At 35.5% G+C, this 26,383-nt stretch overlaps 1 protein-coding gene across 1 annotated transcript; it reads left to right on the top strand.

Moving 5' to 3' along the window:
• Positions 1-2,776: 2,776 nt before the first annotated feature.
• On the top strand, positions 2,777-5,943 carry slc26a2 (solute carrier family 26 member 2). The gene is made up of 3 exons (XM_059515472.1): positions 2,777-3,393; positions 3,469-4,208; positions 5,075-5,943. Exons 1-3 carry the CDS (start codon positions 2,806-2,808, stop codon positions 5,847-5,849), a joined length of 2,103 nt encoding a protein of 700 aa, XP_059371455.1. The 5' UTR covers positions 2,777-2,805; the 3' UTR covers positions 5,850-5,943.
• The last annotated feature ends 20,440 nt before the right edge of the window (positions 5,944-26,383 follow it).

The raw sequence follows: 26,383 nt of genomic DNA, 5'->3' as shown, positions 1-26,383 counted from the left end.
TGAATCTAGTCTCTAGTTAAGTCAACTATGACTATAGCCAGAGAAGGACTTTGCTATAGCCTATACTGAGCTGATCTATGACTCTACACTTTATTCCTTTTTTTTTTTTTAATGCAAGACCTTTTCCAGTGAATGCTGCCCCAGACTGAACGTTATCATGTACAATGACGCAAGTTGCCTTCCCCAGCTGCCAATTGGACCACAAACCAAAGTTTAACCATGACATTTGACATTTAAATATGACATTTTAACACAGTTATGTATGGATTGCAAAATATGAAGAATGCAAACTGTAATTCATAGGAAATGTGTTAAAATGTAATAAAGAGCCATGCAAAGACTTGCCTTAAATGTATACATTCTGCAGTATTTGCAAACAGTCCAGATCAGTAGTTAATGCACTCAGTTTATGTACTCTGTTGTGTCATTTATGTACTGCTAAGTAGTTGATAATTAACCTAAAGTAAAAAAAATTTTGTGCTTTATTTAATCATTAATACTTTATGGTCCTCCTGTGTTACTTCTAAGTAAATTCTTCTGTAGCTTGAACAAAACATGCAGCAGATCTACAACCCGAATTCCGGAAAAGTTGGGACGTTTTTAAAATTTTAATAAAATGAAAACTAAAGGAATTTCAAATCACATGAGCCAATATTTTATTCACAATAGAACATAGATAACGTAGCAAATGTTTAAACTGAGAAATTTTACACTTTTATCCACTTAATTAGCTCATTTAAAATTTAATGCCTGCTACAGGTCTCAAAAAAGTTGGCACGGGGGCAACAAATGGCTAAAAAAGCAAGCAGTTTTGAAAAGATTCAGCTGGGAGAACATCTAGTGATTAATTAAGTTAATTGATATCAGGTCTGTAACATGATTAGCTATAAAAGCTTTGTCTTAGAGAAGCAGAGTCTCTCAGAAGTAAAGATGGGCAGAGGCTCTCCAATCTGTGAAAGACTGCGTAAAAAAATTGTGGAAAACTTTAAAAACAATGTTCCTCAACGTCAAATTGCAAAGGCTTTGCAAATCTCAGCATCTACAGTGCATAACATCATCAAAAGATTCAGAGAAACTGGAGAAATCTCTGTGCGTAAGGGACAAGGCCGGAGACCTTTATTGGATGCCCGTGGTCTTCGGGCTCTCAGACGACACTGCATCACTCATCGGCATGATTGTGTCAATGACATTACTAAATGGGCCCAGGAATACTTTCAGAAACCACTGTCGGTAAACACAATCCGCCGTGCCATCAGCAGATGCCAACTAAAGCTCTATCATGCAAAAAGGAAGCCGTATGTGAACATGTTCCAGAAGCGCCGTTGTGTCCTGTGGGCCAAGGCTCATTTAAAATGGACTATTTCAAAGTGGAATAGTGTTTTATGGTCAGACGAGTCCAAATTTGACATTCTTGTTGGAAATCACGGACGCCGTGTCCTCCGGGCTAAAGAGGAGGGAGACCTTCCAGCATGTTATCAGCGTTCAGTTCAAAAGCCAGCATCTCTGATGGTATGGGGGTGCATAAGTGCATACGGTATGGGCAGCTTGCATGTTTTGGAAGGCTCTGTGAATGCTGAAAGGTATATAAAGGTTTTAGAGCAACATATGCTTCCCTCCAAACAACGTCTATTTCAGGGAAGGCCTTGTTTATTTCAGCAGGACAATGCAAAACCACATACTGCAGCTATAACAACAGCATGGCTTCGTCGTAGAAGAGTCCGGGTGCTAACCTGGCCTGCCTGCAGTCCAGATCTTTCACCTATAGAGAACATTTGGCGCATCATTAAACGAAAAATACGTCAAAGACGACCACGAACTCTTCAGCAGCTGGAAATCTATATAAGGCAAGAATGGGACCAAATTCCAACAGCAAAACTCCAGCAACTCATAGCCTCAATGCCCAGACGTCTTCAAACTGTTTTGAAAAGAAAAGGAGACGCTACACCATGGTAAACATGCCCCGTCCCAACTATTTTGAGACCTGTAGCAGAAATCAAAATTGAAATGAGCTCATTTTGTGCATAAAATTGTAAACTTTCTCAGTTTAAACATTTGCTATGTTATCTATGTTCTATTGTGAATAAAATATTGGCTCATGTGATTTGAAAGTCTTTTAGTTTTCATTTTATTAAAATTTAAAAAACGTCCCAACTTTTCTGGAATTCGGGTTGTATCTCACATAACTTTGAATTCCATAGTTGGCATGCTTCTTACATTTTTGTTCCTACAAGTCATAATGAGTGATAATGTTTGCCATCTGTTTTCTCTGATGAAGAAGTTGGGTTTTAGAAATTAATTGAGAGAGTCAAGGTCTTAGTAAATTGTGTATTGTGGTTGTATAATAAATTGTGCTAGTACTGACATTGATAGATTAATTTCTTGATCTGTTTTCCCTTTACATAAATATTGTTGTGCCTTACATACTGTACAAAGACAACAACAAATTTGAAGAGTATCAGAAAAGTCCATATGACTACCTCACGCCAATACGGCGCATGATTGTAATTACTTTTATGATATTTTTATGGGTTAAATCACAAATTCCTTGTGTGTGAAACAGAAGCTTGTAATATCTGCCTGATAAGTAACTTTGTGTTTCAAGAAAGATAAGAGGGGCTGGAATGACATGAGAATGGGAAATTAATGATAAAAAAAAATATTTTAAGTCCGTAATCATACTTAAGATTATCAAAAACTAAGATACACCCTTTCCTCTTACTTTATCTTTGTAAACCAAACTGTGTTTTAAAACCCAATTAATCAATATGCTTATTTTGTCCTGTTTCAGTGAGAGTTCTGGACATTATGCCAATTGAAGAAGTCTGTGACGGTGTTTCAGCAGAGGATGATGCTAAGAAGGGGCCTGATGTTCCTTTCCTTTTAGAAGAGCGTGTAAAAGAGAAAGTGTCCTGGAAGGACGTGTTGAGAAAGAAGGTGGGAAAAAAGTGTTTCTGCAGTTCTGCTCGAATTAAAGCCCTTCTCGTAGACTCCATCCCAATCGTGAAATGGCTGCCAAGATATCAGTTCAAAGACTGGATCATTGGGGATGCCATGTCTGGCCTTATCGTGGGCATCCTCTTGGTTCCTCAGTCCATCGCCTATTCTTTACTGGCAGAACTAGACCCTATTTATGGGCTCTATACATCCTTTTTTGCCAGCATTATTTACGCCCTACTGGGAACTTCCAGGCACATCTCTGTGGGGATGTTTGGGGTATTGTGTCTTCTGGTGGGACAGGTTGTGGATAGGGAACTTACTCTGGCAGGATATCCATCGGACACCAATCAGACCACCTTTGGAAATGTGAACAACGGCACTGGTCCAATCTGTGACCGAAGCTGCTATGCAATCATGGTGGCAGCAACACTAACTTTCACAGCAGGGGTCTACCAGGTTAGTCAAGGTTAGTTGCTTCTATCAGAATTTTTGAATTAGCTAAATGTATTAATTGCTCTGCTTGGGTTACAGGTGTTGATGGGTCTCCTACAGGTTGGCTTTGTCTCTGTGTATCTATCGGACTCTCTGTTGAGCGGTTTTGCAACTGGAGCCTCTCTCACCATCCTCACATCCCAGATAAAGTACTTCCTGGGGCTTCACCTTCCTCGTGTCCAAGGCTGGGGTTCGCTCATAAAAACCTGGATCAGTCTTTTCAAGAATCTAGGTCATACCAACCTATGTGACCTCGTAACTAGCGTGCTCTGCTTGCTTGTGCTTGTACCCACCAAAGAGCTCAACGACCGCTTCAAGGCCAAGCTCAAGGCCCCTATTCCCTTTGAACTCTTTGTGGTCATTGCTGCTACTCTAGCTTCCCACTTTGGACGGTTCGAGGAAACTTATGGCTCTAATGTAGCCGGTAGCATTCCCACAGGCTTCATGCCACCGCAGCTTCCCAACTGGTCTCTCATACCCAATATCGCCGTTGACGCATTTTCAATCGCCATTGTTGGTTTCGCCATTACTGTGTCTCTGTCTGAGATGTTTGCCAAGAAGCATGGTTATATGGTGGACCCTAACCAGGAGATGTATGCTATTGGTTTCTGTAATATCATTCCTTCCTTCTTCCGCTGTTTCACGACCAGCGCAGCTTTGACCAAGACTCTTGTGAAGGAGTCGACGGGATGCCAGACTCAGATCTCGGGGTTGATTACTGCTCTTGTGCTGCTGCTCGTCCTGCTTGTTATAGCACCTGCCTTCTACTCCTTGCAGAAGTACGTACAAATTATGCCATTTTCATGTTGAAATTGTCTAGACTTCACATACACTGCCATTCAAAAGTTTGGGATTAGTACGATTTTTGTTTTTTTAGTGGAGTCTTTTATGCTCATCAAGGCTGCATTTATTTGATCAAAAATACATTAAAAAAAACTGTAATATTGTGAAAAATTATTTTAATTTCTAATAATGGTTTCCTATTTTAGTGTCGCAATGCTGAATTTTCAATGTCCCTTTCTCCAGTCTTCAGTGTCACATGATCCTTTAGAAGTCATTCTAAATTGAGGATTTATTATAAGTGTTGAAACTGTTGTGCTGCTTAAAAATTTTTTTTGGAACCTGTGTTCGTAACCATTGCTCCAAAAGGGAGTCAATCCCATAGACCCCCAATTTTCAAAAGCCCAACTTTACAGTAGAAAAAAAATGTCTTTACAGCCTGGTACAAAAAGTGGTGTTGGTCAATATAGCTAATTTTGCATAATTATGGGCATGGCCACTTGAGTGGATTTGAGATTCAAAAATGCTCTTCGGAAACCTACAAGTGACATCACGGACTCATGTTTTTATACAGTCTATGATCTTAACACAGAATTTATATTTTGAATAAACACTGTTCTTTTTAACCTTTTATCTATCAAACTGGAGAGTGGAGTAATGATGCTGAAAATACAGCTTTGCTTCACATTAATAAATAATATTTTAAAGTATATAAAAATAAAAAACTGTTATTTTAAATAAAGCAATAATATTTCACAAAATTATAATTTTTTTCTGTATTTTTGATCAAATCGATACAGCCTTGATGAGAAACTTCATTAAAAAAACATACAAAATCGAAAAAAAATTCTCTTCTTCTCCGCAGATGTGTTCTGGCTGTCATCATAGTCGTCAACCTCCGTGGAGCACTGCGAAAGTTTGGGGAAATTCCGCAAATGTGGCGCGTCAACCGTGTGGATGCTATCATCTGGCTGATTACTATGGCTACATCAGCACTAGTGAACACTGAGCTAGGTCTACTAGTTGGAGTCCTGGTCTCTGCGTTCTGTGTGTTAGGCCGAACCCAGTCTGCCCAAATCCGTCAGCTGGGCCAAGCAGGGGACCGCGAGCTCTTTGAGGACCTTGCGTTCTACAAGGGTCTCCAGAGCCAGCCAGGGGTGGCTGTTTTCCGATATGAGGCTCCCATCTACTATGCCAACCAAGCTCTTTTTAAGAAATCCCTGTACCGCAATGCAGGTCTGGATCCGCTTAAAGAAAAGGCCAGGCGCAGGAAACTAGACAAGCAGAGGAAACAGGAACAATGTGGAGAAGACCAAAAGCAAGAGGTGGACGTGACCACCATTGTGTATCTGCTACAGCACAACAGTTTGCACACATTGGTCATAGACTGCAGTCCAGTGCTGTTTCTGGACACTGCTGGGGTCAATGCTTTGAAAGAGGTATGCAAGGACTACAAGGGGCTAGGAATCAATGTGCTTTTGGCACAATGCAACCCCTCCGTCATTGATTCTTTGCGGAGGGGAGGGTATTATGACCCAAAGAAAGGGAACAAAGAAATACAGTTTCACACTCTTAGTGATGCTGTCTCTTATGCCCAAAGCTTGAAGTCACAAAATGGCGATTGTGACACTGTTGTGTAACACTTTGTGATGTATTGATCTGAAGTTGTCTCTGTCTGTTTCGGCAATTTAGAATTATATGATCGATTATATAACCTCATGTAATTTATTTTCAAAAAAAAAAATGCAGCGAAAGTGTTTTTGTATTTTAATTTTATTTTTTATGAGGTCCAAAATATTGACTATTGACTATTGGTTTGGAACTACATAAGAGTGAGTAAATGATATCACTATACCTTCTTAAAACGGATAAGTAATCATTGTTTATATCTGTTATTGAAAAATACAATGTGCTGTGTTGTGTTCTGAAGGACCTTTAAATAGAAGTTCAAACACTGTTAACTGCAACTCTAGTCAGGATGACAATCTGTTTTTTTTTTGGTCTTAAAATGATGTATTTTGATATCATTTATACATCTAAAAACATGTTGAGCTTATTTTAAATAGCTAAAACTCCGTATTCGAGGGCTTAATTTTTCTACATGAATAGAAATAATTTGTGCTTGACAAGCTCCAGCTTGTATATTTACTCTTTATCTCCTTCCACTCTAGTCTGTTGCTCATTCGGTCAGAATGATATCTTATATAATCTCATTTGGGACATTTACCCAGCTTTATGGGTACTTGTGCATGTTTAAATGAGCATAAAGCTTGGATAATCTGAGCGCTTGTTGTCTGGGTGAATGCGAGTTGAACTCTTTCACCCAGTCATCAGATGTTTACCTCAGTCGCAGAAGCACCAGAGAGTGTGCCGATGTGCCTTGTCACTGTGACTGTGCAGCCACAGAGCAGCTTTGGAAAATGTGCATCATTTTGAGAGGAAAGAGGGCTCAGGTAGAGCATTTTAATGGCATTGTGTCTGAACCTGTTGAACAGGTCTGAAGGAACAGGAGACATAGCCGGATGATCCGACGGCATGCCTAACCCAGGCTCAGGGAAATGACATAATCTGTCCTCCCATTGGTTCAAATGGAACAGGGTATGCATACAGATGACATTTCTAAAATGCTGGAGCTTTTGCCATGTATATAACTGATAGAATGCTAGCACAAATGGAAACAGAATTTAAAACGTATGCCTTTTAGGGCAAACTAGGAACTATTTATGTAGTTTTTGTCTTATGTAGTTGTTACACTGTTAAAAGGTGAAAAGTGATCCAAAAGTGATGCCATAGAAGGACCACATTTTGGTTTCTTAAGGAACTTTCAGTCCAGAGTTCTTAAAATAACTTTTTTAGTGTGAAGAACATTTTAAAGAGTGTTGTGTGCAATAGAAAGGTTTTATGAATGTTAAAGGTTCCTCATGGAACCATTAATGCCTATAAAGAACTTTTATTTTTCAGAATATATGGTGATACTTTATTTGCTGAAACATTGCTAATAGTTTTTAGTTCATGCTTTTGGATTGTTTCTGTGTGTTTAAGTTTGCATTAGAATTACTGCAATGGAGACTTTACTTAATTGTTAAAGATGTATTTTATATTCTTAAAATCTCTCTCTCTCTCTCTCTCTCTCTCTCTCTCTCTCTCTATCTATCTAGCTATCTATCTATATATATATATATATATATATATATATATATATATATATATATATATATATATACAGCTATGCAACTAGATATGACTACAGTACAGATTATTTATAATCACTGATTTTGGCTGGAAATCTATATCATTCTTTTAACGTGACATTTCGTCTTCTACAAATGTAATTTGCATTGTAATTAATACAAAATAAACTAAATGTTTACAGAAAGTGAAGTTGTCCTTGTCTTGATTAGAAATAAAAAAAATTGATTTTCCTTTGCATCAGGTGCTTCCTTTGGCAGTCTGCTGAATGAATATTTTATTCTATGATTTTAGTGTTATATATATATATATATATATATATATATAAAACTGAATCAATTTTAATCTAAAATTTAAATGAGTGAGAGTAAACCAAAACTTATTCTGTTTAGTGCATGCTTTGAGAAAAGCAGCTTTAACTCAAAGCTACCACCAGTGTGCAGTATTGTCCTGCAGCATATCATGTGTCTAGTCTTTAAAGGGATAGGTCACCTGAAAATGAATCTGTTACTGTTTACTCACCCTCATGTTGTTCCAAACCAGTATGACTGATCTTCTGCAAAACTCAAAAGAAGATCTTTAGAGGAATGTCGAACCTATATTATTTATGTAAGAAATAGAGTCATACACTGCAGGTTTGGAAGGATGTGAGTGATAAAAACTTTTTTTTTTTTAAGTGAACTATTGCGTTAACATAAAAAAAATGCTGACAAACGTCCTGAATTTATGGTATTTTGCAGATGAAAACTTACTAAAATTCCAGTGTTTTATGCTGATGCTGACAGGTTATTTTTTATAGGAACTTGTGTGCTGTAAAGTTTGGCGTGAGAACTGTGCATGCCAGCACATCTGCAGTTTATGATGCCTTCAGATTCTTTCGGCAGTTTGTCTCCTGTCAAAAGTATTTATTTTTGTCACATCTACGAGGCAGCCAGAGAGAAAGGATAACTGAAAGACATGGAGCATCTCAATGACTTTAGCAGGTGTTGGGATGGCAGAGGAGACAGCAGCTGTCTGTTCTTTCATTGGGATTTTGACAAGGACAAGACCTTTGAATACACACAAACACTGTTAAAACACTGTGCTAAAATGCAAAAAAAAAAGCATTGCAGTGCAGTGCAAATAACCATGTTTTCAATGTAAATTTAGCAATTACTTAAATATATTTGTTAACACTTTCTATGAAGCATTCATATACATAATAATGGTCAAACAATATATTAATACTATACTGTTACAATCATCATGGCCGTAGCTGGAGTTTGTGGGGCCCCAGTGAAGGTTGTAGTGGGCCCTGTTTGAAATTGTTTAATTTCATCCTATTTATTTATTTGTGCTATCCATACAATGTTTTGTAAAAAAAAAAAAAACATTCAGGTTTGTAGGTGTTCAGGTACAGAAACCGAATAATCAAATGTAAATTAGCACTGCAAAGTCTTCACTGTAAAAATTAAATATACAGTCAAAACTATTCAGACACCTTCAACATTTCTCATATTATATCACTGTTTATTCGCTATAGTTTAGAAAATGCTAATAAAATATGACAATAACTAAACATAAACTGTGTCAGAACAAATTTGTCTTGATAATGTCAGATAACTTTGATAGGTATGTAATGGATTACAATCAACCAAAAATTATGGCAACTGTTATTATGGCAGCATTTACACAACTATCAATACTTTGTTGACCAATTACGAAGCTATGCTTTATTTAGTTTTTCTGTGGTGTAAAAAGTTCGCAATCGCAGTTAAAGAAAAAAACACTTACGCAAAACATGGTTAGGTCAAAGTCTCTGAATAATTTTTAGTCCCAATTTTTTTATTTTTTTTTATTTATTTTTTTTCAATTTTACTGGTAGTCCACTATATGAAGTATTTTTGGGCATAATATGTCACAGTTTATTTTGCTTTCCTCACTTACAGAAATGAAATATAGTGATTTTACACTATTTATAAATCGAGAGAATGAATTAATAAATTGTGCAGACGATTTAGCTAATCAAGGGAACAAATTAGTAAATCGTGCGCACGATTTATACATTTTTTCTTGCATGGCATGTGCGGGGCTCCATAATTCGTAGATATAATTCTATGATCACGACTAAAATAAAAAGGAAAAGTTAGGAGAGAGAGTGAGCAGAGTCCTCATTGCTGTAATAAACAGTGGGATCCTGAAGAACTGTCTCTGTATTGATTGGACTCTCATTTTCTGTGAATCTCATCACTTTAATGAAGTGTAATTGTGCCATTAATTATCGGTCATCAGTTCAGCACCCAAGATCTCCCACCTCAGGGCATAAGTGAAAGCATCTGCGATCTCCATTTGAGCTCATTTCACATTTTTTTGTCATGTGAAAGCTCTTCTCTCTGCCTCATTTCCTCCAATCAGGAAGAAGCAGTCTTAAAATGCTACATAAACTATAAAAAAAGGTAAAGAGAAAAGATCCATTTTGTTCCAGCACTTTTCAGCTCAGTTCTTGCAATAAATGGAAGGATGTTGTTTTGTGATTCTGCATGCATTGCTGGTGTAAATACATTTGAACAAAGCTCAGAGGCTGTTGAGATAAGCAAAGTTTATTGGCATCTCTATTCATCTCCTTTTGTGAAATGCTGAATCTACGTAATCCACCTTAGAGGAGCACCACCATCTGCTTTAGCCTCTTTGTGTTATGGCTTTACAGGCAGACCATCATTTATTTTCTCTTAAGAGAGTTTTTTCTAAAAATACGAGCACCAAAATGTTTGTATTCTTTGTACTTATGCATAAAAATGTTAATGGGGCTCTTTGTGACAAATGCTGCTCTGTATATCGCAGCGCTGCAAACTGTGCTGGTCACCTTTTGAACTGTAACTTTAAAATATAAATATGCTTGTGGTGCAATTTAGGGAAGTATTTCTATAAAAGGATATATCAGACTTTAATAAATAAGATCTGCTCAAAGGCACTTAAACTACACAATGGTGAGGAAATGAACAGGAATCCAAACTGAAAGGAAATAGAAAGCTAAAGTTAGCCATGCTCAGTAAAAGAGAGTTAGTTGAGGCTGTCAGTTTGAGTTTCATATACACAGTTGATTCAGAAAGTATTTAGACTAGAGGTGGGCATAGATTAATTTTTATTAATCTAGATTAAAATGGCTCATTTGAATTCTGCCGAAGGCATTCAGAATATGTGTGTTACCCAAATAAAACTGACAAACAGTAAGTCTTTGAGAAGGGGTTTATCAAGCTAGGTGGTGCATTAGAAAAGGGGCTCATCTCCTGTTTCCAAAATGCATCACAAAGTTCTTGAAAAAGCTATAAACTAATTCCTCATTGCACAAGGTGTAAACAACTTTACGCCTGTTTCACACATAATCTGTCTGCAGTGCGTATGCTTTGCATATTTTTTTTACGCACCCATGTTGACGGATTCCAGTTGTGTTCCAGGAGCGTTGCGTCTGCAGCAGTGCACCGATCGTTTACGTACCGAGAAGCGAACTGCCAACACGTCCTGTGTGAAAGCACATCAAGTCTGTGCTGCACCACATACGTAACGCACACAGACTGCAGACGGAGTATGTGTGAAACAGGCGTGAGCAGGGGTCAGCTGGGGTCAGCGGGGACCCGGTGAAGGTTGTACTAGTGGGCCCTGTTTGAAATTGTTTAATTTGTATGTTCGTTTATTTTTATTTATTTGTGCTATTTACACAATGTTTAAGTTTTTTTTCAAGTTTGTAGGTGTCAAGGTACAGAAACCAAATAATTAAATGTAAAATAGCACTGGACAGTCTTCAATGTAAAAATGAAATATACAATCAAACCTACATTTATTCAGACACCTTCAACATTTCTCACATTATTACAGTTTTGCTATATATATATATATATATATATATATATATATCAAAAAATATATCTGGTGTCTGTATAATTTTTGGTTTGACTGTTAAAACTACAAAGTAATTCAGTCAAGAGTAGTGAGTGATTTTCTTTCATTTTCTTGGATTAACATTACAGCAGCCAGAAGCTAAATTAGGCGCGGTCACTTTAAGAGACGATGAACGCATCCAATATAATACACATCCCATTTTTTTCCTCAACTGTTTACTTTCACCTAAGAAATAACTGACAGATTTTTCGAGCATAATTTCCAAGGTGGATATTTTGACATATTTTGTATGTATTTGTCGGCACAAGAGCAAAAATAAGCAAATTCGATGTTCAAGTGTTTTGAGACGTCTTTCTCTGCGTGAGCCCTGAACACCAGAACACCGGCGAGTACTGAATTGGGCTCTTTCACATCTTTTTGTTTGTTCAAACTGCAATTTATATTTGTTCGTTCAGGAACAGGAGGGACTTCGAGGAGAACTTCGCAGAAGACAGCTCTGTTCAGTGTCGCTGTCCGTGATACGCGTCTCTCTCTCTCTCGTGCGCACCGAACACAGCGCGCGAGTAACCAGCTACTCTCTTCAGCTTTTCCGCGTCTTGTGTTTGGATGCTTTAATTTTTAAATCGACAAGCGGTAAGGCTTAAAAACACGTGAAAAAGATAAGCTTTCGTGACGATGCGCAGCAGTGGCCCGTCAACTGTCTTGAGCATCTTTTTAGGCTGGCCTCAGCCAGTTGGTTATATAAAATTATATCAAGGTGAAAGTCATCATAGCTTGCTTAGTATAGACCCAGCTCCCAACCCAACTTTGAGAATAGATTAACGGCAATATTTTTTTTTATCGCCCGATAAGAGTCTCACGTTAACGCAGCATGTTAACGCCGATAACGGCCCACCACTAATTTAGACATTAATTTTGGGGCGGAAATACTTATCCAGTGTGATATTTAAGGTTTTAGCTATTTAGAATTTCCAAAAATATGACAAATCTGTGTTTTGCTTTAAGGGGGATGGAGTGTAGATTGATGTTAAATACTTCTTGAGTGCTTTCGAGTGAGAAAAATGTGTTAAATATTTATGCATACTGATGTTTGTGGTGTGGACTTTGCTCTAAAATGATGCCACTTCCTGGAGGATGATGTTTTATTAGTTTTTATTATTATTAGATTAGATTAGATTTTTATTATTATTAGATTTAATTAGTTGAAGGGATAACAAATAAAACAACTACAAATTAGAACAATATGAGAAAAAAAGTCAGATTACAAGATATAAATTCACTCTAAATCTAACTTTTTTTAGAGTTTTCATTGCTCAGTTCTCATAATTTTTGACTTTACATTGCTCAATCTGAACTCTTTCTATAAATTCTGAGTGTACGTCACACAGTTCTGACTTGAGACTTTAAATTCTGAGTTTATGTCACTAAATTCTGACATGTTTCTCTAAATCCTGAGTTTATATCACTAAATTCTGACATTTTTCTCTAAATCCTGAGTTTATGTCACTAAATTCTGACATGTTTCTCTAAATTCTGAGTTTATGTCACTAAATTCTGACATGTTTCTCTAAATCCTGAGTTTATGTCACTAAATTCTGACATGTTTCTCTAAATCCTGAGTTTATATCACTAAATTCTGACATGTTTCTCTAAATCCTGAGTTTATGTCACTTAATTCTGACATGTTTCTCTAAATCCTGAGTTTATGTCACTAAATTCTGACATGTTTCTCTAAATTCTGAGTTTATGTCACTAAATTCTGACATGTTTCTCTAATTTCTGAGTTTATATCACTTAATTCTGACTTGTCTCTCTAAATCCTGAGTTTATGTCACTCAATTCTGACTTGTTTCTCTAAATCCTGAGTTTACATAACTAAATTCTGACTTGTGTCTTTAAATCCTGAGTTTATATCACTTAATTCTGACTTGTCTCTCTAAATCCTGAGTTTACGTCACTCAATTCTGACTTGTCTCTCTAAATCCTGAGTTTGCATCACTTAATTATGACTTGTCTCTCTAAATCCTGAGTTTGCATCACTTAATTATGACTTGTTTCTCTAAATCCTGAGTTTATGTCACTAAATTCTGACATGTTTCTCTAAATCCTGAGTTTATATCACTAAATTCTGACATGTTTCTCTAAATCCTGAGTTTATGTCACTTAATTCTGACATGTTTCTCTAAATTCTGAGTTTATGTCACTAAATTCTGACTTGTCTCTCTAAATCCTGAGTTTATGTCACTCAATTCTGACTTGTTTCTCTAAATCCTGAGTTTACATAACTAAATTCTGACTTGTGACTTTAAATCCTGAGTTTATATCACTTAATTCTGACTTGTCTCTCTAAATCCTGAGTTTACGTCACTCAATTCTGACTTGTCTCTCTAAATCCTGAGTTTGCATCACTTAATTATGACTTGTTTCTCTAAATCCTGAGTTTACATCACTCAATTCTGACTTGTTTATCTAAATCCTGAGTTCACGTCACTCATTTCTGACTTGTTTATCCAAATCCTGAGTTTACATCACTTAATTCTGACTTGTTTCTCTAAATCCTGAGTTTACATTACTCAATTATGACTTGTGACTCTAAATTCTGAGTTTATATCTTTCAATTCTTTTTTGTGGAGTTTTGCAGTTCTGAGTTTATGTCTTGCTGTTGTGACTGTCTCTCGATTATAACTTGATCACACTACGAACAAAAGTGAGATAAAAAGTTGCAGTTGCTATCTTGTGGTGGAAACAAGCTTCCACAGAATTGTATGTTATACATTAATGTAATATGTTTTCTATCTTTAAATACTGTGTGTGATATTTCATGAAATATATTAAGTTAATAGGAACCTGCACTGTGCTACACAGTAGGACTGAACGCAGTGACACAGGCAGAGACCCAGTGCGACCTCTGTTTTCGATTTGCACCGAGGTCAATAATCCGGGCTGTTCCCTCTGGAGCAATTTAAGATGAAGCCATTGACTGTGCAAGTGGTCTGGCCGGCGGTCTGGGTGAGCTCATGATGGCAGATGCCAGGTGACAGCCCTAATGCCAATTATTCTGTTTATCTTGTCATTGAGGGCCAGCTGATGAACTAGTTTTGTTTGGCCAGTGCAAGACCAGCTCTTCCATCTTCCCATTGGGATCTCCCACCGTCTGTCTGTGTTAGGACCCCACAGTTCATTATGGCCAAATTCGAGTTCTCATTCTGTCCCCTTGTCTCTCTAAGTGTGAAGGAGGCCTGGCCAGCAGCAGTAGGAGGACGAGCACCGGGGGTCTCATGTGACTGCTGAGTTCTCCAGCTGGCTTGCTCTTGGCACTGGCTTGGGCGCAACAGCTGCTGAGAGAATTATATAAAGCAAACTGTTGAAAAATTATTTAAGAGTCAGTCTTTTTTATGTTGATATACAACAGAATAATATTCTAATTTACTGTAAATTAATTTATCCACAAATGTAAATGGGAAAAAGGTCAGTCTCTTTTCAACTTATTTATTTATTGTTTTTGTAGTTTTAAGTGTTTTAAGCATTTTAAGAAACAAAATAGAAAGAAGAAAGAATTTTCAAAATAAATTACCTGATTGTTTTTTTTTTTAAATTTTACTGATTTTTATTCATGTTTTTGTTAACTTTTACAGTTTTTGTTTTATTTTAGCTTTAACTGCTTGTATTTTTTGTCTTTTAGTTTTTACTTACTAACTTTTATCGTTTTTATTTTATTTCACTGTTTTAGTTTACTTTTAAATGGTAAATGGTAAATGGACTGCATTTATATAGCGCTTTCAACAGACCACATGGCCATCCAAAGCGCTTTACAATTTGCCTCACATTCACCCATTCACACACACATTCACACACCGACTGCGGTGTCTGCCATTCAAGGCGCCATCCAGCTCGTCGGGAGCAGGTGGGGTTAGGTGTCTTGCTTTTAATATCTTTGTTTTTGTTTGTTTTGTTTTAGTTTACTTTTACTGTTTTTGTTTTAATTTGCTTATATAATTTTTTTAGTTTATTTTTACTGTTTTTTTTTTTTTCTTGTTTTAGTTTGTTGACTGTTTTTTGTTTTAGTTTACTTGCTTTTTTAGCTTACATTTACTGTTGTTATGTTATGTTTTCCCTGTTTGGTAGTCTATATTAAACAAATAATATTTTTTAGTTATAAGTGTTAAATCATGAGGATATAGAAAAACCTACTGTGAGTCCTCTCCACAGTTCAGCAGGGTGAAGGGCAACAGTCAATCTCATATAGGGATGAGAGATCGATTTTATTAGAGTGGTCATGATCCAGCAGCTTTACACGTCAACATTTCTTCCTGGAAAAGTCATCCATGGATATCCACACAGCCTACGTTTTGGGCAAGAATGTGGACACTGGCTAAAGAAGTCTCGATATATAGCTATTATCAGTTGGGTGAAGAGGTTGTTGAGCTCTAAGCTTTACAGCAGCTTTTGGACAGATAATTATCAAGTTTATAACCATTTACTGGTATAGTCCATGTTCCAGCAATTGAGAATTTGTTTGACCACTCCGGGATATAACATCCAAACATGTTTTGGCCTCATCTGGTCTTGTCTTTGCATAAAGACTGTTTGGTAAAAATAGAAATACAGTTTCCTTACATACCCCATGAAATCAAAAGTCTGTTATGTCAACCATGATCATTATAAAATTGTTAGTTCTGAATCTTCACACACACACACACACACACACACACACACACACACACACACACACACACACACACACACACACAAACATGCTACTGGTTAAATGATAGAAAAAAACAGTATAGTTATGGGAAGTATTTTTGCAATTAAAATAACTGTAATATATACAGTAATAAGTAACAAAAATATTGTAGTATATTTTAAAATATAGATCCTGTGATGCAAAGCTGAATTTTCAGCATCATTACTCCAGTCTTCATTGTCACATTATCTTGACATCACAAATCATTATAAAATACCAATATAAAAAATGTCTTTACTGTCACTTTTGATCAATTTAATGTGTCCTCGTTAAATGAAGTATATATACTAGGGTGAATTCAGGTTGGTCATTCATAATGGAAAAAGTGTCCCAATTTAGAGTTCAGCATCTAAATTTTGAACTATCCATGTTTCCGTTGACTAATGTTATAGCAGTGCACAGATCAAAACTGACTAACCATGGCATGTTAAGTGATTGAATTACTGATTTGGTCAAAGTCACAGTCAGTCAGCGCTGATGTTGTTGTGTGACTCACTGTCCATTAGTTCTGCCAGAGCTTTGATAAAACATCATTTTTGAGTCTTATGAAGCCTCTTGCTGCCTCATAAAAGTCACATCCTGTGAAATTAATCCATAACCTTAACAGGTGGTATGAGCTGCCAGATTAGAGGCTGTCTTTACATGCATCAAAGCAGCCAGAAGCCTGTCTCTGATCCCCGAACAACTACAAAACATGCGTTCTGCCTCGAGAACCAAGATGACAAATTTCACATTGCATCCCCTTAATAAGGCTGATTTGATCCGGACAGCCGACACTAGATCTGTCAAAGCACTTTTGGTGTTACACACTGATTTGAAGTGAGGGTTTGTGACGCCTGCTCTTCACACAAACATTTTAATTATGAGGAAATCACAGTATTAATGGCTTTTGCAAAAGGGTTCTAAGTAGATGAAGTTTGAATAAAATATTATTGCAAAGGATCTGATTTTCAAAACTGAATAGTAATACCAATCATAAAAATAATTAAATGCAACAGTATATATAGAGTTATATATATACCTGTGTATATATAAAAAGTATTCTTTTTGTGGAAACCCTGATACATGCACAAGTTTGGGAATTTTTTTTATTTTTATTTTTTTAAGGAAATGTATACTTCTATTGAGCAAAGAGGAAATCAATCAGAAATGACAGTGAAGATATTTATAAAATTACAAAAGATTTCTATTTCACATAAATGCTGTTCTTTTAAACATTCTATTTATCATAAAAGCTTAAAAAATGTATCACAAAAGTATGTAGCAAAACCTTTTCAAACCTTCTCTCTCTCTCTCTATTTTTTTTATTAAGTGTCTTCAGTGTCATGAAGTCTCTCTTATAATGATTCAAAAGTTAACTTTATGTCTTCACAGTAAGGTCATGCTGAGGGCCTTTCCCAAACTTTTCTATCAGGTAAATTGGTATCAGACTCTGTTCTGCTTTGCAATAATGAGAAAATTATTCTGGTAGCAATGACTAAGAACACTGAATACTACAAATGGTGGTACAGTGGGTTAATTGTGTGGGTCAATCACACCATTTTTTAAACTGTGTTTATTGTATCAGAGTGGGGACATTTCATGTGCAATGCTTATTTAACATACTTTATTAATTGAGCGGTTAATCGCTGAAACCATAACATAGATACCTCCGGTTTCTGCTTTGGTCCCGATCAGTGAATGTTAAAATCCACTATATTCTTATAGTTACTAAATAAATCACCTGTTCACCATTTGCTTCAGCATCCATAGCAAAACGTTTTTTTTTTAATTATTAATATTATTTGCATAGCAATGTTTAGTTATGTCATAGACTAAGTAAACTATAAAATCTATATAATAATATATATATATATATATATATATATATATATATATATACATACACACACACACACACATACATGTATATATTCAATATATTTAAATAATAACAATAATTGTTTTTTAGAAAGTTAATGCAAAAGTGTATTAATATTATTTCATGTGGTATTTGTTTTTTAAATGCAGTAAGATTCTTGAGGCTATGCTGTATTATATTGAATATATTGAAGGCTAAAGGGGTTGCTGGTAGTCACAGCTTTCCGAATGATATATATATTCACCATACAGCATGGCCTCTTTTGACTTATTGTTTAATTAAATGTTTCAGAACCACAGAGAATACAGCAGAGTTAACAAAGAATTAAATCTCATAAGAGTCAGAACATGCGGTTGTTTCCATTACATGGTAATTTTCTTGATTACTGTTGTAGACAAGACTTCCAGGTGGCTCTATGTTGTCAATTGACTGCAGGTCTACTTATCCACTATGTTACACAGTATAATTCCCTACCTGACATTTTAATGAGAATGTGATGGAACTAATCAGTCATCATTGAAGTTGTAAATGCGACCTTTGATCCTGTTCCAGCAGGATACTAAAGGCATATTGCACATCTAGTACACTGGACAACTTTATGCTCATGAAACAAACTAAAAACACACTTAAACTGTAATTTCTTAATCAGTATTTTGTTGTCCAGTAAAAATACATCTATAAAACAGGACATTCTCTTAAAAAGTACAAATGTTTATTTATTAATAAATTATTTTGGTTATAGCATTGATATTTTAAAAATATTATATTATTATAAAAAATTATTAGCAAACTAATTCTCAGATTTTTTCATAATAAATAATAATAATCTTGCTCACTCAGATTTATAGACACTGACCAAACTTTCATATTTTATTATACTTAGTGCCGTTGTAATACTCCTGTAAAGGATGATATTAAAGGAATGAGCGTTCAAGCGATGTTTCTTCACCGATGCTTTTTCATGAATGAAGCATATCGCGAGAACTCCCGCACACAGTGGCGCGCTCCTTTTCATTCAACCAATCACACACATCCATCTCCAGCTGATAATATACATATTAAATCGGAACGATAACTCTTATGAAAAATTCCGAAATAGTTGTAACATGTATTTTAATTAACACAGCATTTATAATGTGATAGAACTGATAGAAATCAAATATAAATCAAATCAAGGAAAATGGATATTGCTAATTGTGCATCATGTCACATGAAATCAGAGGTGGGTAGAGTACCCAAAAACTGTACTCAAGTAAAAGTAAAAGTACTTCTAGAAATATTTACTCAAGTAAAAGTAAAAGTACTAGTCTTGAATAGTTACTTGAGTAAGAGTAAAAGAGTATCGGATAAAAAATCTACTCAAGTAGTTAGTTACTAGTTACTTTGGGTCATATATACTGAGTCTATTTTTATTTAGATATATAGATAAAATGTATGTAATGTATGTGTGTGTGTATAAATGTATATATTTCATCAGCCTTTACTCCAATTTATGTAATTTATTATAAAACCCTGTCTGTTTACTTAAGTAACAGATATAGGTGTCATGCCATAGCATATTTTTAATACGACTGACTTTATATTAAATGTGAATTTAACATTGAAAGTTAATGTGATATAAATATTGCTACTAATCTTTCATTGTTCAGAAAGAGAGCAAATAACATTTACATTATTAAAGATAATTTTCACTGACAGTCTAGATTTCAATCACTCTCAGAAACTCCCATTAAAATCACTGAAACTGTTAACACTGTGAAATCAAGATCTTAATTAAAGATTCGTACACACATCTGCACTTTGTTGTTTCTGACGAGAGAATTCGCCTGAAAGAGGTATTCAGTCAGGAGCGAGTGAAGGAAGCACCGGCATTTTAGCGATGACTCATCGGAACGCCTCTGATTGGCCAATGCTTTAATAAGCTCAAAAGAATCATGTGTGATTGGTTATAATGCGCAGCGCTGTAAAAACGCATCTATCTCTGGCTCAGCGCCAGCAAGCAATCACAGATCTGAATTTAGCAGCTGATAATATGACTCGCTGAACCTACTTGCACCAGTGTGATTGTATTAAAATTAATAAAATCTTAATCGGCTATTTTTTGTCTTTTGGAAGCTGCATTCAACTTGACTCCCCTCTGTTATAAGCCACACACGTACAACAAACTAATGTCACAGTGGTATCGTGTACTGTAATCGAATGTAGCCCAAGTTATTACCTGTTAAACAGTAGACAGCACACGCGGTGTTCATCTAATAAGGATCTCCATCGCTAGCAAATAATAACCTTTGCAGATTTCAATTCAGTACAGTTCCAGCCACGTTTTCAACGCTCTTTCTGTTCTTAAACGTTACAACTCCGAGTGAACCACTTCAGACGCTCAGCGCGTGCGGCAGGGAACTGAACGACATATTCAAACTGATTCATGAACCAATTCACTCGTTTGCCAATTGGTTTGATCAAGCCTTTGAACAGAATTGACTCAAAAGAATGAATCATTCGCGAATGGGCATCGCTCATTGCCCAGAGAAAAGTAGACGGCGCGTTTGGAATAAACTGAAGCATTATAACATTTATTGCATTAAGATAAAGTAACGAGAGGAGCGTCGCCCACAGTAACGAAGTAAAAGTACAGATTTTTCCCCAAACATTTACTCAAGTAAGAGTATAAAGTACCCATCTTTAAATATACTCCGAAAAGTATTCGTTACCCCAAAAAATTACTCAAGTAAATGTAACGAAGTAAATGTAACTCGTTACTACCCACCTCTGCATGAAATGTACACAAGAATAAACTGATAATAATTATGATTATGATAATTATTCAGGATACCACACTGTCAAATGATTAATCGGGATTAATCGCTTCCAAAATAAAGGTTTTTGTTTAAATAATATATGTGTAATGTATTATTTATTATGTATATATAAATACACACACATACAGTATATATTTTGAAAATATTTACATGTATATAAGTTTATATATTTATATTATATATAAATATATTTAATATATAAACATAAATTTTTTTCTTTGTTTGTATTTCTTTGTATTTATATATACATAATAAATATACACAGTACACATATTTTCTGTAAACAAAAAGTTTATTTTTGATGCGATTAATCGCGATTAATCATTTGACAGCACTAATTATATTATAATTTTTATAAAATTTATAAAATGGTATTCTAAAATAATATATAATTAATATATTTTAAAAATAACTTTAATATTGTTTTTCTTAAAACGGTTTGTGTTGCCCAATGTCTCTAAAACAACAACAACAACAACAACAAATAAATAAATAAATAAATGTTCCTCTGTCCACAAAAGTTCAGTCTGATTTATAGTCGAGGACCAAAGTTTACTCCATCCACTTCAGGAACAAACAGACGCTCATTCTGTTATACTGACTAAATGCGGGGGAATCTGTTGTGATGCAATTTCCTCCTTGTGAAATGACAAGTCACCTCTTGAGTTATCTAGTGAATTGCTGGAGCTGTTGCCAGTATATCACAAGCTTTAACTTCTAGCACTCGGAGCGAATTGGCTGGTAAAGACTATTATACGTGTAGTTCAAGCTGAAATGGAAAGTCCCCAGTGCTCATTAGTAGTCGCTCCAAGCAGTCTCATTACTGGCTCTCTTCTGAAGCTGGATGCAGGTGGAAATGGCTCTCTATTATAGCCGTAACTTCTTCAAAATCCCGACCTGGTCTTTAGGGTTTGAAACATTGGATCATGATGTTCTGTTCTTTGTCTGATGACACACACTTTGCTGTCCAAGGAATACCTCTCTCACGCATCTCCAAAATGATTATATTTGACACGGTTGCAATCAAATTTGCATTTCCTCGAAGATCATGTGTCATAGGTGCAATCAAACCCAGGACATGATGGAAACTCATTTTTGCATGATTCTTCCCTGTGCATACATGGTACAAGAAAACACATTAGGACAGTGGTATGTAAACAGCCTCAAGGCTCACTGGAAATATGTGCTTTTGGCAATATTTCTGCACTGTAACAAGAAACCTATACAATCTACTCAATTATTTAGGGTGGATTTCATCCTACTGTACGTGTTGCGCAAAGACTATGGCAATGTAACAGCTATGAAACAAGTTAGTCATCACAAACTTTAAAATAAATGAATCTCAAGGGCTTAAATGGGAGTTTAAATAGAATTTTAACATATGTTTTAAAGATATGTAACTCAACGATGTGTTTAAAGAGCATAACAATAAAATCAATAAGATATAGATCATGCATGGTGTTGATTATACCAGCAGTGATGTTCTACAACAATGTACAGTCAAATTAAGTAAACAGATGTTCAGCAATTATGTCGTTTAATTCATTTTAATTAGCTTAAGTAAATTTAAGAAGCAGGGGGAAAATATAAGGTTTGACAAATGATATTGCTTTTTGCATGTTTTGCAATACTTTCAAGGTGAAATGTCTAGTGAGTGGTGCTAAAAGCATGTTTAGTTTTATTTGAAATAGATGAACATGTATCTGGAAACATTTTATGATGTTGATTATTGTGTCTATTGTGGCAGCTTGGAGTTAAATATCTGATGAGTGGCACTAAAAGGTTAATGCTGAATTGCATTTGAAAATAATGTGGCACCTTCGTTAAACCCTATCATAAACCTTTCTGATGTGAGATTACCAAGTCTTTGTGCTCTATTAGTGTGACTTGTGTTTTAAGAGACTCTGCGTTGCAAGTAAAGTGGTTTACTGGGTGCGCTACCAAGCAAGTTTACTATGTCAGAAAAGCCATGTGTATGGAGCTGGTTGTGTGAACATCAAACATCAAAATACATTAGTTTACAAATCATGCACTATGGATTTAACTATTGCGTTGTGTGGATAGGTATGTTTTTGGATCTTGACATACATTTTTCCAATAAGTCTACAGCCAGTCCAAAAAAGACTATTCAGAATGATGAAGCAGTGATATTCACATTATAAATAAGTTCGAACCATGTGTGTCTGAAATATGATGATAGAAATGATTTAAATAAACTCATTCTGTACTGTAGGTTCCCGTGGGGCTTTGAGTCTGCACTTATGCCACACAATTTATTGTTTAGTTGTTCCTTTCTCTCTGAATTGTGAGCCATCACTTTAATGTGTCATATTGTCCTTGTCTGTGTGAGGCAAGGGTAAACACAGCAAAATTGCTTCTGCGTCATGACACTTTTTGGGCAGTGACGGTTTGGCTGGTGTCGATGACAACTAAATCTGAATTCTAAGAAAAACATCCCGGGCAGATATCCTCCTCAAGGGCCAGATAGCATCTGCACAGGTATTCGACTGGCATTCTTGTCCACAATGGGCTTTAATGGATTGGGTGGGTGGTGGGGAAACAACAGCGTGTCAGAGGTCTCTCTCTGAAGAGTTGGCTGCTCTGTCGCATATCACCACTGTTAACTGCCGAAGGTATTGTCCTTACACGAAGTGGGTACAGGTTTCTTTCTCCTCAATTTGCACTGGTATTTGGTGAGGTGAAGTCATAGATGATTCATCGCCGTGCCCAAGGAAGTGTTCATATCTGGGTCCTCCAGAAGCACACGATCACAGACTCTCTGTGGTATGTCTCTGATCATAGAGACGTCTGGTCTGGCTTATAATACGCTTGCATGAAAAACCCAAAAGAAGCAGCTCACTAAAGGCTTTTTGAAAGGATATGCAACACAGGTTTATTCATCCTCACTCTATAGATATATATTGTCTCTCTTGTTACTTTTAATAAGGTAAGGGACATTTAGACAGTATGTTGAGTCATGGTGCTTTATGTACAGATGACTTAGGATCTAGTTTGAGTCATAAATTAAGATATTATCACAATATTACAAAATGGAAGATCTATTCATATTTTTTCTTCCTGTTTTTTTTATTTTAATTAGTTGCATAAGATGTTTAGGGTCTGTAAGATTGATATAAAATTCATAACTCAGAATGAATGCATTAAAGTATTCAAACTTGACTGTAAAGACTAGTTATGTGATTCAAACTGCATTAGTTGCAAGCTTTGGAAAAGCAGTTTTTGGCTATGGCCTAGTATATATATAGTAAGGAACCACGCAAAAACAAGCCTTTATTAATCCATAATCTGTCCCTGTAATCATATTTTGTGTGAAATTATAATATAATATAATATAATATAATATAATATAATATAATATAATATAATATAATATAATATAATATAATATAATATAATATAAGAAATTAATTAATCTAGAAATTAATATAGAAATTAGTTAATCAAAAAGGATGCATTAAATTAAACTTTTAATTAAAATAAAGACTTCCACATTATTAAAAATATGTATTGTAAAGGCTGTTTAAAATTGCATTTTATATATAAATTATATATAAAATATATAATATATGAAAACATTTCTATTAATATAGAAAATATTTATTTTCAATTGCAATAAAATTGCACACTATTGCTGTTTTACTTTCAAATAAAATCAGCTTTGGTGCATTTGGTGCATGAGATATATTTTAATAACATTAAATATCTTTCTGATGCCAAACATTTGAATAGTAGTGTATATTACTTTTATCTATATATATATTTAAACAAGATATTTATCTTTTATTTTTACTTCATTAGCAGCCCTGATTCTCATTCCTATTCAACTTGTGCTATTTGGAATAGCCAGCTGTGCAGCCTCCAGTTTTCCCTTCACAGGTTGTGATAATATTATATTACAGTTATTCTACCTTAAAATCATCCATCAAGCACTGAGAAGTACCAACGAAGTGCATAAAATTCATTAACATCAAATCAAGAAACCACACAATGACCATTAAATCCCTTCTCTGTGCTTGTTATTGTTTTTATATTCCCCTGAATATGTGACTCAGTCACTACTATATTACATTAAATATACAAAAAGCAACTTTATTCTGCTGGCAGAGTTAGCAGTTCAAATATAGTACCTATTTCTTTTTCAATACACAGTGAATTTTGGTGACAGAGAACATATGGGAGAAGCCACTTTCATGACCAGGACCGAGCGACAAACCTTCATTTAACAAAAGATTGGGTCTGTTTAGATAGATCCAAATAAATCCTAAAGATGATCCATTTGGTCTAACTAATTGCTCACCGTATTGTGAACCTGTATTTAAGCCCGGATTTTCCAAATGTACCACATGTGATTTGGAGCTGCTACAATCAATCTGTGAGGCTTAGTGCATAAACGAAAATAACGAAAGCTTTGATAGATTAACAATAAAGCTCTACTTTTACCCACAAATCTCAGCATGTGCTTTTACAAATCATGCAAACGCAAGTGCAATGTCAATCAGCCAAAAATAGTAATTTCATATCTTGGAGCTGTATAAATCCTGTATTTAAACACTGATGTCTCACTGTCATTACATTCATCCGAACAGACTGATTACTTTTCCACAATCAAAGCATTATGTGACAACTGTTTTTACTCCAGATTCCAGCTTGAGAGATGCATGCTCTACGTGGTGAGCGACAGATTAGTCATTATTTTCCCTCTCAGATTGAACAGGTCTGTATTTTTATTCTTATGCATTATGGTGTGTATCTATCCAGAAACCATCTGGAAACATAAAGAGTGGCCAGCTGAGGTCCCACATAATATAAGCTCTTTTTAGAGGGGCCATGGGTGAAGTGGACCACCCATAAAAATGTTATTCCAGGCCCTGTGAAGGTCTGCAGCAGCTCTCAATCTGCCGCCCCCACATTGTTCCCACTCAGTAGGCATCAGTGGCTCTGATCAATAAACACTATCCTATGCCAGTATGCAACACTAGTCCTTTGTGTGGGTCATCTGACTCGTGGACACTGAATCCTATAATTACGTTAAATTGAGTGCAACTGTTCATTGACATGACGTGCAAGAGTGTGCTTCTGAGCTACTGCATGAATGAACCTGACATTGGACATTAGATGTGGTCTCTGACTATCTTAAATGATGCAACAATTAGCGAAGGGCTCAGATATGTCATAAGTGGCATGTCACTAATTTCACTGTCTCTAAAATATGTAGATGAGTTTGTTTCTTCATCAGAACAGATTTGGAGAAATGTAGCATTGCATCACTTGCTCACCAATTGATCCTCTGCAGTGAATGGGTGCCGTCAGAATTTGAGTCAAAACAGCTGATAAAAACAACACAATAATACACAAATAATCCACCCCACTCCAATCCATCAGTCAACATCTTGTAAGGTGAAAAGCTGCATATTTGCTTATTCACAAATGTATCAAGACGTTTTTACCTTTTACTAAACTGTGGCTTCTGGTGAAAATATCCTTTCTTCATATTATATCAAATATCCTCTATTCATAATATTGCTTTCTCCAGTGAAAAGGCATCTTGTCTGAATCAGAAGAGAAATGTGCATGCAAAAACTGTATGTGCATATGTACAAAAAAAAAAAAAGTAAGTTGCGTACAGTACCTTTATACAAACACCAATGAGACCGGGCTGGT

The sequence above is a fragment of the Carassius carassius genome, chromosome 29 (genome assembly GCF_963082965.1).
Source record: "Carassius carassius chromosome 29, fCarCar2.1, whole genome shotgun sequence".
Classification (NCBI taxonomy): domain Eukaryota; kingdom Metazoa; phylum Chordata; class Actinopteri; order Cypriniformes; family Cyprinidae; genus Carassius; species Carassius carassius.
This window is presented reverse-complemented; position numbering and strand designations above follow the sequence as displayed.